At 37.3% G+C, this 15,739-nt stretch overlaps 1 protein-coding gene across 1 annotated transcript; it reads left to right on the forward strand.

The window, feature by feature from the left end:
- Positions 1 to 16: 16 nt before the first annotated feature.
- SQLE (squalene epoxidase) lies at positions 17 to 15,125 on the forward strand. Its single transcript, XM_026843224.1, has 11 exons — positions 17 to 557; positions 2,594 to 2,846; positions 3,129 to 3,309; positions 5,896 to 5,992; positions 8,866 to 8,979; positions 10,587 to 10,758; positions 11,084 to 11,179; positions 11,750 to 11,892; positions 13,033 to 13,129; positions 13,749 to 13,836; positions 14,579 to 15,125. The coding sequence occupies exons 1-11, from the start codon at positions 276 to 278 to the stop codon at positions 14,769 to 14,771; spliced, it is 1,716 nt and encodes a 571-aa protein (XP_026699025.1). The 5' UTR covers positions 17 to 275; the 3' UTR covers positions 14,772 to 15,125.
- Positions 15,126 to 15,739: the final 614 nt, after the last annotated feature.

The raw sequence follows: 15,739 nt of genomic DNA on the forward strand, positions 1-15,739 counted from the left end.
TTTTTTTCTTTTTTTTTTTTTTTTTTTTTCTCGTTTTTGAAACCTCTCTCTGCTCCCGTGGCAGCCCGGCGAGGTAGGGCTTGATCCTCTACAGGATTTTGTGGAGCTTCTTGTTTTTCCCATTGAGATCTCCCTCCCTGCTATCAGGAGAGAAGTCTTTACACTTCTATACATATATTTTTTTCATACCTTGAACAAAATTCCATTTGGGGCAGCATCCATCAACGGGAAAGCTTTGGAGAAAGCAGCCAGGAGCAGTGACCGGTCCCCTCACAATGTGGACCTTTCTGGGTATCGCTTCCTTCATCTACGTGTATAAAAAGTGTGGAGACCTCATGACTTACGCTAATAAGGAGGTGCTACTCTCCGTGTTAGTGTTTTTCTCCCTTGGCTTGCTGCTCTCGTACAGGTACCACTTCAGGGGGCCCAAGCAGCAGCAGCGGAAGGCCCACCTGGGGATGCTCTCTGATGTTCTCTCGGCTTTACCACTTGTTGGCTTCATCTGGGCCAAACCCACCCCAGGATCTCAACAAGTTGAACAACCCAAATCCAGAAAGGTAGGTTCAATTCAGATGGGAATTGCAGTGTCTTCCCCCTGTTCCCTTTGGCTGCTGACCCTCTGCCCTGGTGAGGGAAAGGAGCTGAGAAGGGGTTGGAGAGGGTTTGTCTTTAGATGCTGGGGGTTTTGTGGAGTCAAATCAAATGTGTTTGAAGAAAGATTTATAGTAAAGGATTATTATACTAGCAGAAAAATATCTTCAGTTGCCAGTGTATTGTAGAGATGAAGGACTGGAGCATCTCTCCTGTGAGGAAAAGCCAAGAGAGCTGGGAATGTTCAGCCTGGGGAAGAGGAGGCTCAGGAGGATCTCATCAATGCATACAAATACCTGAAGGGAGGGTGCAAAGCGATGGAGCCAGGCTCTTTTCATCCATGCCCAGTGACAGGACCAGAGGCAATGGGTGCAGACTGAAACACAGGATGTTTGCTCTGAACATCAGGAAACGCTTTTTTACCATGAGGGTGACTGAGCACTGCAACAGTTTCCCAGAGAGGTGGCAGAGGCTCCATCCTTGGAGGTATTCAGAACCCAGCTGGCCATGGTCCAGGCCAATCTGCTCTGACTCTGAACAGGGGGTTTTGGGCCAGATGACCTCCAGAGGTCCTTTGCACCCTCAGCCATTCTGTGGGTCAGTGACCAGCTTCCTAATATTTATGGATAAAACACACTTGTCTAGACAGTGGTACATAGAGTTATTTGGAAATTATTGCCAAACTATTGATTGTACAATTATTACAGGACCAGAGCTGAGATAGTCAGTCGGTTCCGCTCAGCCCAGGATGAGACTTTGTGAGACAGCGGAGAGAGCTGTAGTTCCTAGCTGGAGCTGAGCTGGAGTCCTGCCATCTAAGACTACCGACTGGACTTGCATATTCAGTACATCTGTGGGTTGGCACTGTTTGGCTTCTTTCCAGTACTTCTGGGCAAATTCAGCTGAGCACTGACCCCCTGGACAGAAGCACTTGAAACTATTTTTGGCTGCAAGTCAGAGATTCTAGATTTTTATTTTGTTTTGCTGGTAAAGCCTGCCTTTACCTCACTTTCTTGTATTATCTGAATTCAGATAGTTTTGCACGCCTTTGCTGCGTTGTACATATAAACATTACACTATACCACTAGAAATTCTGATGTCAGTGTTGTTCTGGGCATTTGTTTCACTGATGCAATCGTATTTTACCACTGTCAGCAGTGCATTGCTGAGGCATTTGTGAAAGAGTGAATTGGACTTTATTCTTCATTTTACCAGCTGGAGAAATGACTTGCAGGTTTGCGCTGGAATAGCCCTTGCAACATTTTTCCACTTTGAAGAGATGCTGGTAGGAAGGTACTATAACACAGCTGGTCTTCATGCACCAGTTTATATGTTAACTGATACATAATCTGATCTATGACAATTCCTAACAGTTTTCAATGTAGTTGAATGGTAATTTTGCCTGTACTTTTGACTGTCTGATACCAGCGTTTTCATTTCAGGACCATTTCTTTATAACATTTCACAGGTAGCTGCTTCTGCTGACACTTTTCCATGCTGAGTTAATTACCATAAACTGTTATTTTGGTAGGTAGTTCACTTACAGTAAAATTAGAGGAGTACATTTTCCAGTGAACCTGATAAATTTTTCACTGCAAAGTGCTAAGGCCTCTTTGTGGTAGTGACTCACTGATATGATGGCCTTGGTGTGTTACTTTATAGACCAAGGGTATGGGACAGCCTTGGATTACTGCGTTTTATAGGAACTTTCAGTTTCTGTGAGACTATGTTAGTGGTTGTCCTTGATCAGCAGGACAGTTTTACGCAAGTATCTTGATTTTGTTTGGGGGGTTGTTTTTTCTTTTCTTTGCTTGTTGAGTTTTTGTTGCATTGCAGAGTACAACTGATTTAATTTTGAACAAAACTAAACTGGAAGATGTTCTCTTAACTACTGGTGCACTCTCAGTCCTCTGGGTCAAAGTAGAACTAGTCCAGTTAGCCCTCTGACAAGATTATGGTACACATACATTGGCACATGTAACTTTGGCTTTCTTTTCTAAAGGGTAAAAGAGAAGTAAACTTCTCAGATGTACATCTGACAGAGACTGCTCCAAATGCAACATTATCACCCCAATATGATCCAGAAATTATCATTGTGGGGTCAGGTGTCCTTGGTTCTTCCTTGGCCACAGTGCTCTCAAGGGATGGAAGAAAGGTGACTGTGATAGAGAGGGACCTGAAGGAACCCGACAGGATAGTTGGAGAATTGTTGCAACCTGGAGGTTTTAATGCACTTAAAGACTTGGGTCTTGAAGGTGAGTGCATTTCAAACTGTAAATATATCTATAACACAACAGTTATTACACTCAGTTATGTTTTTAGAAAAAGAATGCCTACTGGGAAAATTAAGAAATACATTATCTATCTTTAATATTTGAATTAAAATTGCTTGCGTATTTCCAGTCTGCCATTTTGAAAATATTAAACATGTGTGTTTTGGTTTAAAAAATCAGACTCTATGTAAAGAAATACTTCTCATACGTGATTAAGCTTTCTTAAAGACTTTTAAAACTCTTCCGTTGGCTTATATTTTGCAGATACAGTAGAAGGTATTGATTCACAAATAGTAAATGGTTACATAGTTCATGACAGAGAGAGCAACTTGGAGGTTGAAATTCCTTATCCAGTATCTGAGGATGGCAGCGTGGCAAGTGGAAGATCTTTCCATCATGGCCAGTTCATCATGGGTCTCCGAAGGGCAGCTATGGCAGAGCCCAAGTGAGTCACTTTGTGAACGGCACAGCTGGGATCCAGAGATTCAGAAGCACTGTTCCCAGCATCCATGAGATTCCTTAACTATTTCACTCTGTCCCCACAAAGAGGGCTGCAATGAACAAGACTGAGAAAAAGTAACAGCTGTAGTTGCTCATTCTGTTTTCTGCAGACATGTTCATGAGTTGCATATACATCATATGTTACCCTTTGGGACAAGTTAATCTTTAAACTATGGGAGTATAGGCTTTAAATATTAGGCAAGGTACTGGCCCATCTGTGTGAGAGAACAGTTCAAGGGTACGGGGCGGATTTTGTTCTACTGATTCTTGGGTTTGGCATTTTACCAGAGAAATAACCTCTTCTCAGTGAGCAATGCATAGAACTTTGGTCAAGAAATGAGTGGCAAATCTGGTATAATTTCTTAAAATCATAGAATGGTCTGGGTTGTAAGGGACCTTTTAAAGGTCATCTAGTCCAACCCTCATGCAATGAGCTGGGACATAAATTTCTTGCACTGATGTTATCTGTGATGGCCAGAAATCAAGCTCCTACATTTGCACATTGTTCTGGTTTTAATGTTAGCAAGAAATCAAGCAAAATAACTAGAAAGGAGCACTAAATGGAAGTAGCTCTTTCCAGTTATTAAGCTCTGTTTTTCAGAGTCTTGAAGACACCTTCTCTTCCTAATGAAAGAAAAATTAGTGTTTTTTATTTCCTCTTTAACTGATTCAATTTTTTCTTTTTATACAAGAGCTGAGAAGGAAACTTTTATTGAAACAGATTCTAGGTGCTTGTTTCTGTGGGCTGTTTTTTTTGGTTTGTCTTTTTTTTCTGCTAAATAATGCTTGTAAGAGAAACATGGCATCATTTTTTATGTTACATGTCTTTATTCTGAACTGGAAAATCTTTCTTCTATCTATTATATCATGAATTACTAAAGTAGCACTAAAGATAGCAGATCTGTAATACAGTTAAAATTACCGGCAACTGCATTTACTAGCTGTAAAAGCTACAGCCTTCTTGTTGAGGGTTCAAGTTCAGTGAAAATTGGATATCTGTTTGCTCCACTTACTGGGAAAAGTCCAGTAGCTGTACACAGTCTTTGAAGCAGAAGCTTATAAAAGCTAGTTTGTGACTTGAATTCAATGCTTTCCTCTTTCTCCACGCTGTCTGTTCATTTTGTGTATGTTTGCTTTACATTTTAATTGCAACATAGAAAACTGCATATTAAATTAAGGTGCGGGAGCAGTCAAGAACTCTTAATAGTGCCATGACACTTTGTTTTTCATCTCAAAGCTTGTGATAGAGGATAATTATTACTGATTAGTATAGCCTTTTTATAAGTACTAGGCAATATGAATTTATTTCAGATGAGTAAAATTAATTTTGCAGAGGAAAGAGGTAGGGTATCATTAGTGAATTATTTTTATAGTGGGTGAGAACCAGAAAATGAAGTGAGCACACCCTTAGATAACTGAAGTGACAACTATAGAAGAAATTTAAAGTCAATAGGATCCACAGAACTCTGATTCACCTGCTGTTAACCTGACATGTTGCTGCACTCCCTTGCTGTGTTGAAGTTTCTGTTAGTGTGCTTACACAAAACCATTCATATTTTGATACAGCCAACCTGCCTGTTGCCTGGTAAATTAAGTCAGTCACGATCTGCTCTGAATTTTCCGTGCTGGCTGACATGCAGAAAAGACATGAATTCAATTGCTCATGTTCCCTCCGAGAGCCTTAAATATCTAACTGTCATACTCTCACGTGGACCTTTAGCTCATTTCTCCAAGTTGTAGAATTCCGTCTGGATATGAAAATATTTGTGAGGGAGAGAGAGTGTCTGTTTTGAGCTGCAAAGTCTGAACTGCTGGGGTCGGGTCTAACAGCTCAGGCCCCACAAGAGATGTAAGTTTACAGAGATTTAATTTGTGAACCCCAAATAGCTCTTGTTGGGAGGTAGAAGATGCTCAGTTCTGACTCTAAACATAAGCATTAGCAGAACTTTAAAAGCATAAATAGCAAAGTAAAAAAAAATGTATCCTGAATTCCTGAGGTGAGAAGCTAGATGTCTCTGTCCTAAACAGGTTGTATTATTCTGGACTACTCTAAGAATTAGGTACCTCACTTCTACCTAGTGTACATGTTAAGTGCTGAAGTGTTACTTCAGATCTTGCTTCAGAATTCTGCTTGGAGTTACATCTTACCTGCACTGTCAGCGTTTCCCACCATTTAGCAGGATTCTGACCTGTGTTAGGTGTCGGACTCCTCTCTGGAGCCATTGCCATGGAGCACCTGAAGCATAACTGAGGATTCTGCTGAATGGTAGGGTGTTTAAGAGAAGAACTACAGTTTTAAAATGTTCTCAGGTATCAAACCAAACGGTAGTGTTGAACTGAAATTAATGACAAACACTTTTGATGTTTGATGTGGCTTCTGAAAGTGGTCAAGAACACATCTTGTCTCTAAAATTTAAACAGTGTTGGCAGAGACAAGATTAGTGAAAATCTGTCTCTCCTGTGTCTAATGCTTTGAAATGTTGGCATCAATCCTCTTCCATTCCATTCTAACCCTTCTTTCTTATTGCAGTGCAAAATTCATTGAGGGAACTGTGTTACAATTACTTGAGGAAGATGACTGTGTTGTGGGTGTTCAGTACAAGGACAAAGAAACTGGAGACACTAAGGTAAGACAGTTTTCTGCTGCAATCTTTGTTAAATTATTGAGAAAATCATTGGTTTACATATATATATATATATATATATAAAATTTGAAAAAAACTCTTTCAAAGCACTGGTACAGAAATAATGCAATCATCAATAAAGCGAAAGCTTTAATAAAGGGAGATTACTTTCTAGTGGATGCAGTCCCAACATACGGGAATTCTTGTTATAACTTCTTGTGCAGCTTCTGCTTTCAGTGTCTGTGGAGAATTCAGTTCACTATTTATTTCAATATTCCTATGTCTGGAGTTTAAAATCTTTTGAGAGTTACTGGTAAAAAACCCAGTATTTTAAGATTTGTGCTTTGGCTGTATGTAATGGTTTGTTTCCACATATACTTCCACCGTTGACTGAGGTGTCTGAAAATAAGATAGGTACCCATTCATAGAGATAGTTCTGTTCAGTCATTTCTTGGATCACAGAAAGAGAGTTCTGGCCGATTTTAATTGTGTCACTGGTTTGATTAATGTTCTTTTCCTCAACTAATACTAAACTGCTGAGCATTACTAACAAACTTTCATCTTCAGGTCATTTAGAAAAGGAAATGGTGGTACAAAAACGTATGTAAGAGAGCCTTTTAAAAGTATTTGCCCAAGATATAGGAGAACTAGTTCATTTTAGACCCTCCTCAGACAAAGGGCTCACTTGATGGCAAAATGCTGTAAATAGGAAGCTGTAAGAGAGCTCAATAGAAACAACATCCTTGGCCCCTCTGGAGATAGCTGAAGGAAGGGGAAGTTCCAAGTCCTGTTCCTTGGGCTGTCTTTCATGTCATGTAAAATGAATAATATTAGGAAATCCACTCTAGCAGAATAACACTGAATCACAGGTGGGTTCTGGAAAGATAGGGAGTTAGCGGAGGAAGAGGTTTTTGGCAGGGATGGAGTGGTTTGTGGGTATTTTTTCCCCAATCCAATTAGTTTTATCACCCAGCAGTGTAAAAGGGGTTGTTTTTTGTTTTGTTTGGGAGCGGAGGGGGATAGTGCTTATTTTGCTTTGAGATTTGTTTTTAAGCTTTACACATTTATGTATGTTGTAATTTTAAGTGTGACTTGACCAGCAGTAGGGTGACCAATTGTTTTAGCCTTGCATCTTTCCTGAGAGCATGTGTGTTGTACTTAAGGCTTTGAATCTCCTCTCTGTATAATTGGAATAAACAAATTCATGTTTCACTGTGAATTCTGAAGTTCTGTGGCTGGAAAGAACTGTTTCATTTGCTAGCCTAGATCCCCTTTGATTTTAGAAATCTAGTGGAAGTAATTTCCACTAAACATTTCTTCTTAACTGTGTTTCCAACTATCTCTGACTCTTTACAGCTGGGAAGCTACTTAGGGAGAAGAAACCCCAAAACCAAACCCTGTTTGCATTCCTTAATCTGCTTTCATGAAGAAAGGAGGGTGATCTGTGTTGTGTCTGTGGTTTTCTGTCCTCTCCATACCTGTTGGCCACCACATTGCCTTTGAGATTTTTATTCTCTTAAATGAGACTCAGATTAGCCAGCATGCTAAAAATCAACTTATACAATTTATCAAAACCAGGCAGCTGAATAGAGTAGAGGTCTTAGTATGTTGATTGTGGAGAAATTGTAGCATAAATATTTGGATCATTAGACACCAGGAAACCCATATGGGCAGGTGACTTTGCTCTAATTGCAGGAATAATTAGAGCTTGAAGTCATCTGAGACAGGAATCCATAGGAAAGTGTTTTTGTTAGCTCTACTCTGGAGCTCACTTCTATAAGCTCAGACACCATACATGTATATTGTTTAACTCAGCTCTACTCTTAACCTGATTTTGTCTGTCTTCCCTGTGCACAGCAAAAGATGTAAGGATTGTGTGACACAAGTGACTGAGTTGATTCCTACTGCTCGTAGAGGAACCCATTCACATACTGGCTCACCAGATACTTCCATCCAATAGTAGAATATTTTCCAGGAGTGCTAATGAAACACAACATGCTTTTTTGCCTTGTTATTTGCATCCTAAAAGCTTAAAAGGAAAACTTTTTTTTTTTTTTTTCTGCTTATGTCAAATGTATGAGATTATTGAAGGCCGAGGACTAATGCTCAGTACAAATCTAGTCATTTGCAGTTAAATCACTGAATATACTGACCTCAAGAATTCTGTAGATAGAAGGAAACATCTACCTCTAAAAGCCTTACAGTATAAATGTTTAACAATGTATTTTAATGATCAGAATAATTTGCTCATGTTAGAGAGCAATGTGTATGTGTTAAACATTAGGAATTTGTGCATACATTCAGGCTGAACCTAATCAGTTTACTCTTTTCTATTTTGTCTGTATACGCTATTTGTTCTTATAGTTCCTAAGTACACTAGGAACTGCTCAGAGTTTGCTTCTTGGTCTTTTAAAGAAGATCTTGGTATGCTTACTGCATTTCAGTTTGTTACACTTCAGTTTGGTTTTGTTTAGTTGCTTATGAATGGTTCTTTAAATTAAAATTTCTTCTTAGTTTTCTTTTTCTTCCTGAAGAGCATTATAGGCTGAAGGGATCAATTACTCTACTTTTCTTGTGGGAATTTATTTTTTTTTAATCCAAATTCCAACACAGTCCCCATAACTGTGTTATCTGATTGCATGTCTAAAAAGGCTGGACTGTATGGTTAGATCAACTTTTAGAGGAAGTATAGATAAATATGAATATGAGGAAGGCAAAAAAATACTCTATTTCTTAGTAAATATATTATAAATGTGGTCTGTGATTCTCTTATGTTTGTTGTTTTGTAGAACATCTAATGAGAGCTTTGGAGCTGTTTCACTGTTAAGTGAAACTGGAAATATCACCTCTGTCTTTATTTTTTTTGTATGCTGCAGGAACTTCATGCACCACTTACTGTTGTAGCTGATGGACTTTTCTCCAAGTTCAGAAAAAACTTGGTCTCCAGCAAAGTTACTGTTTCATCCCATTTTGTTGGTTGCATTTTGAAGGTAAGTTTTTTGTATGATACTGTATAAGCCAGTATGCTGCCACTTCTTAATGTGGGTCTGAATTTCATGGAATATATTGTTGTTCATTATCTTTTCCAACAGTATCAACTAGAACTATGCTTTTAGAAATATATATACAGCTGTTCTATCAGTTTCTGTGTCCCTTTGAGGAGTGCTTGAAAATTTTGATCTATATTTTTAACTCTTAAATTATTGATGCATACTCCATCCCAGCTCTAGGATAGCTGAACTTGCTGTGTCAGACTTAACATGTTTGGCATAGTTACAGATCAGATTTCAACTCAAAACACTTTTAAGTAACTATGAGCCAGTTTTGTTTTTTGTTGGGTTTTTGTTTAAAGTTAGATTCTGGTTTTAAGAGTGGAGTATAGTGTTATACAGATGAACAAGGGAAGGTTTAAAAAAAACAGAGTAGGATTCAACGTCACTAGTTTAAGCTGAACAGTGGACTCACTAGACTAGTTCACAGAAAATACTTACTTTCTTTTTTAAGGAAAAAAATTTTAAACATTTATATAATGTAGCATTACATGTGCTACTAGTGCTGTATTTCACATAGCATTAATCTCTGGGTTAGAAGTAGGCACCATTGTAAATCTGGAACTCAATTTGTAAGATTGTTTCCCTGGATATAGGTTCTTTGACTGGTTTGTGTTAAGACATTGGTAGCTAAGATGTTGACATTTTTTTGAAATGTTTATGGTGCTTGTTCAGGGAGCAGTTTGAGATCATCACAGCAGCTGTGGGTCAAACCACCTATGTTTTATACTCCAGAAGAATACCCTAACTGTGCTCCTGCCTGAAGGTGGGATATCTTGTAACCAGGTACATACATACCTTCAGGACCTGTAAACTTCAAGAGATGAAATGGGAATGTGGGTTGGCTAGCTGGGTGGTTGGAAAACCCAGTTAGAAATCCTGGCTGAGTCTTGTCCTCTGTGGCTGCTGCATTTATTGCATTAACAGCAAAAATAATTAAGGAGAAGAAACCAAAGCTACAGAATTTTCACTGGACTGGAAACACTGAGTTGGAGGAACTTCGATACTTTTTGGTCCCTAACCCACTCACCACTGCCCTTGTGCCTCCTGTTTCTCTACTTCTGGAAACATGTTTAAGACCTAGTTAGCTAGGACCTGTGATTCTTCCTCAGTTGATATCTCCATGTAGTTGTGTACAGACTAGAGTATTTCTTTCTCTCCCACTACTTCCTTTATGAAAAGAAAACAAAATGATTTTACTGAAAGCTACCACACTGATTACATTACAGGTTATCAATGGCTGTATTAAATATTAGTGAGGTATTCAAATGAAAATATATTTTATATTTTATAAAATATATCATATCATATATTCATATATCCTAGTAAATATTGCAGTGTATTGCCAAAAGAATTGTAACTACACTGAAGTTCAGCACTTTCTCTTTGAAAACACTTCTCTTGTTCATTTAAAGAGAAAAATAACCCAAATGATATGATATGGGATTGTATTTCAAAGTTTTTCAGAAAATGATATTGTATACCTGAAGTTTAATATCCTTTCATTAATCATTCTCAATCTTTCTCCCCCTTCTTTTCTTTTTAAGGATGCACCACAGTTTAAAGATAATTATGCTGAACTTGTTTTAGCTAAAAGTAGTCCAGTGCTGGTCTATCAGATTTCTTCAACTGAGACTCGGGTCCTTGTTGATATTCGAGGAGAAATGCCAAAAAATTTAAAAGAATACATGATTGAGAACATTTATCCACAACTACCTGGTAAGTCTAGAAAGATCTCCAGGCACAATTGTCACAATTAAATGTGCTAAAAAAGGCACATTTTATTTAATTCATTGAACTGTGTGGGATTTTTCCATGTGTGCAGTTAGTGTTTCAGTAACCATTCATTCTTCTTTGATTCCACATCACACAGCAGTTTGTTCAGCTCACATCTGTAAGGGTAGTAATTCAGAATATCTCTTAAGATATAATAATAATAATAATAATATATAATTATAATATAATTATATCAAGATATGTAATGGGTTGTGTGCAAATTATTTTAGACTCTAAGTAGTGTGACTAAAATATTTGGTTATTGCAGATCACTTAAAGGAACCATTCTTAATAGCAGTTCAGAATGATCGTTTAAGGACTATGCCGGCCAGCTTCTTGCCTCCTTCAGCTGTAAACAAAAAAGGTGTGTATTATGAAATAAAAAAGGTGTGAAAAAGGCATTATAAACTTCTTCTGGGACTTAGGGCTTTGTTTTCACAGAGGTGTATTTGTTGTTCAATACAGCTGTCTCACAATTCTATGAAAAACAGTATTTTAAAAAGGTGTACCTTGGGCACAATTTACTTGGAACATCTATCGACACCAGACTTAAAATCAGTGCCTGCTTTATTTTTAAATTTAAATCACTCAGTTGTTCAAGCTTATACAAGTGTGGTCTTTTTAAGAAAAACTTGATTGAAAAAGGAGAGAAATTACCTTAAAAAGTGTGTCTGTGTTCTTTGGCATACACACATGCATACTTATAGGGAAAGAAATATTTTGACTGTGATCATCATAAAGGCTTTTTAAGCATGTTAATTAAAAAACATCCTCTTTTTTCCCATTTCTTTTTTTTTTAATTTCTAGTTGTTATTCATCTTCTTTTCTGGTGGGAATGCTAAGTAAAACTGATTTTTAAAAAAAATAGATGGTTTGAGTTCTAAGGTTGTGTAATGGTCATGCAGTATCCCATTATTTTTTCTCTTCTACCTAGGTGTTCTTCTTTTAGGAGATGCATATAATATAAGACACCCTTTAACTGGTGGAGGAATGAGTGTTATTTTAAACGATATTAAAATATGGAGAAGTTTGCTCCAGGAAATTCCAGACCTCTATGAAGATGCTGATGTTCTTAAGGTGAGCTTTATTCTGGACTTATTTTAGGTAGCTTTTGCTGCAGTTTAATAACACACTTTTAGGTTTTATGCAACTTGGGGGCAGGTAAGTTATTAGTGAGGTACAGCAGTTTTCAAAGCTTTGGATAGTTAAACTGTGCATTAGTCATTCCCTAGTAAGTGGAGCTGTGAATTGTGAGTGCTGTGACTGTGTGGCAAACGGCAGATTCAAAACTGCTTACTGACTTGTCATGTTTTGCTTGAGGAGACTGGTGTGATGTGTCTAGTCATCATGCTTGGCTAGTATAACCTGATATTCCCATATTAGTGCATTTGTAATGCAGATTGATCTTAAATGGGGTGGGTTAGGACCATTACGTTTGTGGGAGTGGTACCTAGAAAACAATGAGCATGTGTACCCAGTTTTTCCAGGTGCATCTCAATGCTCCGCTAGCCCCTTGACTGCTGCATTAATCTCACAGTAGTAAGTTGGAAGACATCCTTCTTTCCCAGGAATCAGCACCATCAATGTTGATGCTAGGTTTATTTTTTCAGTGAGATTTAGACCCAAAATTCTGATGAGTAGGTAACAAGATTTCTTAGTTATTTGTTTACTGCTTTTAATCAGGTTAGACATATTGTCTTGGCTAAATTCTAGCTAGAATAATTATAGACTACAAGTAAAGTATTCAAAAAGTGTATTTGAAAATTGAGAAGTACTTAGAGGGACCCTGAATGTCAGGGCAATACCGGACTTACCTGACCAAATGCACATACTTACATTTCAGCTACTCACCTCAGACTTCCAGTTATTTCCTACTTAATCAACAGAGAGAACTAGGTGGGCGTTATCCTTCAAGTTTCTGACCTACCCCAGCTACCTACTGTATATAGGGTGAGCTGAAGCACACCCTGGAACTACTTTTTTTTCTATATTTAGTGTAAGAGGAGCCTAGATAATGGGCTTAAGTTTCCAAAATTCCTTAATGACCTAGCTTGGAACTGATCTAGCCTATCACTAAATCCACTCTACATTTTCATGAGTGAAAATACCACCTCTTTGGGAATCTTTTGAATGCTCTTCTGTACTTTCTGTACTTACTGACAGAAATACTTCTTTTTTTTTTTTTTTCTTTCCCCCCCCCTTTTTTTTTTTTTTTAGGCAAAAAGAACATTTTACTGGTCAAGAAAAAGATCTCATTCTTTTGTAGTGAATGTTCTTGCCCAGGCACTTTATGAACTCTTTGCTGCCACAGATGGTAAGTATATTTTAAAGGTAACTTCTGACTAGTTACAACTTAGTAAATAAATATGCCTGGGGAGGGGATGTGTGTGTATATGAGTGTATGTGTGTATGTCCATGTGCTTGTATGTATATGTGTATATATATGTGTACATTGATATATATTAAATGTATGTGTATGTAAGTGCATGTGTGTGTATATTGATATATATAAAAATATATCAATCAATATATGTTAAAAATATATCAATAAATTAAAGATTTTAATGAGTTAGCTTGTGTTCTCTACCTAGTTGTTTAGTTCTATTGTTATGTAAACTGAGTTATAGCAATGTGAAGGGAAATCTGGAGTTAGTATTTAAAAAGAAAAAAAAAAAAAACAACAAAGAAAAAGCCCACAAAGGAAAAAAAACACAGAAAATTATTTTCTTGTGTCAGTTAATTTAAGAATGTGTAGATATTCTGTAAGACTATCCTTTACTTAAATAAAACTAGCTCAGAATCCAGCGTAATTTAACAGAACAACAGCTACCAAAGTACCAGAGTTCTGGTTTTAATACCACTGTTGCATATGCTGAAAACTTTTTTGGTATATGTTGAATATAATTGTTGAGTGATTTTAATTAATTTTGTAGATTCCTTGCATCAGCTAAAGAAAGCCTGTTTCCATTACTTCAGACTTGGTGGAGAATGTGTCTCGGGTCCTGTCGGATTGCTCTCTGTGTAAGTTCAGTGTGCTCGTAATAGTTGATGTGAACCAGGTTGAGCACTGTGAGGCTCTGCTTTGCTCCTAGTCAGCTCTGCACGGGGGGAATGGTCCACATGAACCTGTATTTTTAGGATTGTAGTATAAGTTGGAGCTTTATTAGAAGCTATGTCTTTAAATGCTGACTTTTTTTTTTTTTTCATTGTAAAGAAATGCCCCTAAAAGCCAGAGAGGAAGTTAATGTAGATGGCATGGAAGTTTGAATGAGGTAGAGGGGTCCAGACTAGCAGAGGAGCTGGTGAAGATGTTTCATGCTTGACAGCTAATAGTTAAGGATAAGGCCTCCCATAGAAGAGCATAAGGAACCAGGAAAATGGTAACTATGAAGGTGTTCTCAGTGACCCCTCAGGAACTGGTGAATGCACAATAAACCATACTAGTCTGAACATGTGAGAATGTGTGCATTTATATTTTTCCATTTTTGAAATGAGAGCTAAAGCCGATAGAGCCTGTTGAGAGTAATCCCCTGGGGGCTGATAAAGGCAGAGACAGACTACCCGAAATTAAGAGAGAGCAGCAGTGTATGCTGGCTGTACTGTAGAAGGGAATACAGGGTGTGTAAGCAGCTCCAAGACAACTAAGTTAAATCAGAAGGGGGTGTGTAATCTTGAGTGAAGATCTCTATTTGTAAAATGAAAATTTGTCAGTGCTTTCTCATTCTGCTTATTTACATGTTTTATCTATTTATTTTTAATACAGGTTATCTCCTAAACCAATGGTTCTGATTGGCCACTTCTTTGCTGTGGCATTATACGCTGTTTATTTTTGCTTTAAGTCAGAGTCCTGGATCACCACACCTCGAGCATTTTTCAGTAGTGGAGCTGTTCTTTACCGGAGTTGCTCTATAATATTTCCACTTATTTACTCTGAAATGAAGTATTTAGTCTATTAAAATCCAGGGGGAAATGACTGGATGAAGAAAACATGAAAATCTCAATGCCTTCAAATCTTTGGACATGTACTATTTAATATTGTATTATGTTTTCTTCTCTTCAAAACACAATTTCCTTGATAAGGATTTGACTTTAATTTTGGTTTTGTGGCTATATACATATATATTATATGTAAATATTCTTTTCTTTGCAATTAAAGTTCAAAAAGGAGTTAGCTGTTTACAAGGACCATAATTAAGTGTTGACATGTGGTAGATAATTGCCAGTTTAGTCATAATTTCATTCCTTGCTTTATCCATTGCTGAGTGCACCACTAATATTAATAAATTAAAAAGTGAAAACTGTAAACCATATGCTGCTATTATCCGTCATGCTTTTTGCTGATCACTAGTTTCATAGACTTTATTACTGTGAAATATTGTAACATTCTTGATTTGGGTTATTTCATTAGGATTTGCCTCTTATTTTTCCGTTGCAGCTAAGATACTAGTCTGCTGACACTTAAAAGGACACTGTAAAGGATTTCAAATCTTGAAGTGTCATCATATCTTTAACTTTAGTCACTATTGCAAGTGCCATGTTGCTCTTCTGAAATATTTTTATTACACCAGAATTCATTTAAACAAGTAATAATCAACCCATGGTTATGTTGGCTACTGCATTCCACTCAGGTACTGAAAGCACATGTTTTTGAAAATTTCTTCCTATCTCATATTCTTTTAAAACTTTGGGGAGTTTGTTTTGTTTTGCTGGGTGTGTGTGCAACTGAAGTTTAACGCTGCCACAAACTGAAGCATAGCAACAAACCATATCCACTGAAACAAAATTGGTCCAGACTATTTCCAGTAGAGAGTAATCTTTAATATTACTTAGAAAAATTCATGAGAAGTACCACGAAAGTGTCCTTTTAAAACTTGGAGGTTTGAGGTTTTTTCCTGTAGAAAATACTGCATGCTACTAAAGAGTT

This window comes from Athene cunicularia, assembly GCF_003259725.1.
Source record: "Athene cunicularia isolate RWA chromosome 2 unlocalized genomic scaffold, athCun1 chr2_part1, whole genome shotgun sequence".
Classification (NCBI taxonomy): Eukaryota; Metazoa; Chordata; class Aves; order Strigiformes; family Strigidae; genus Athene; species Athene cunicularia.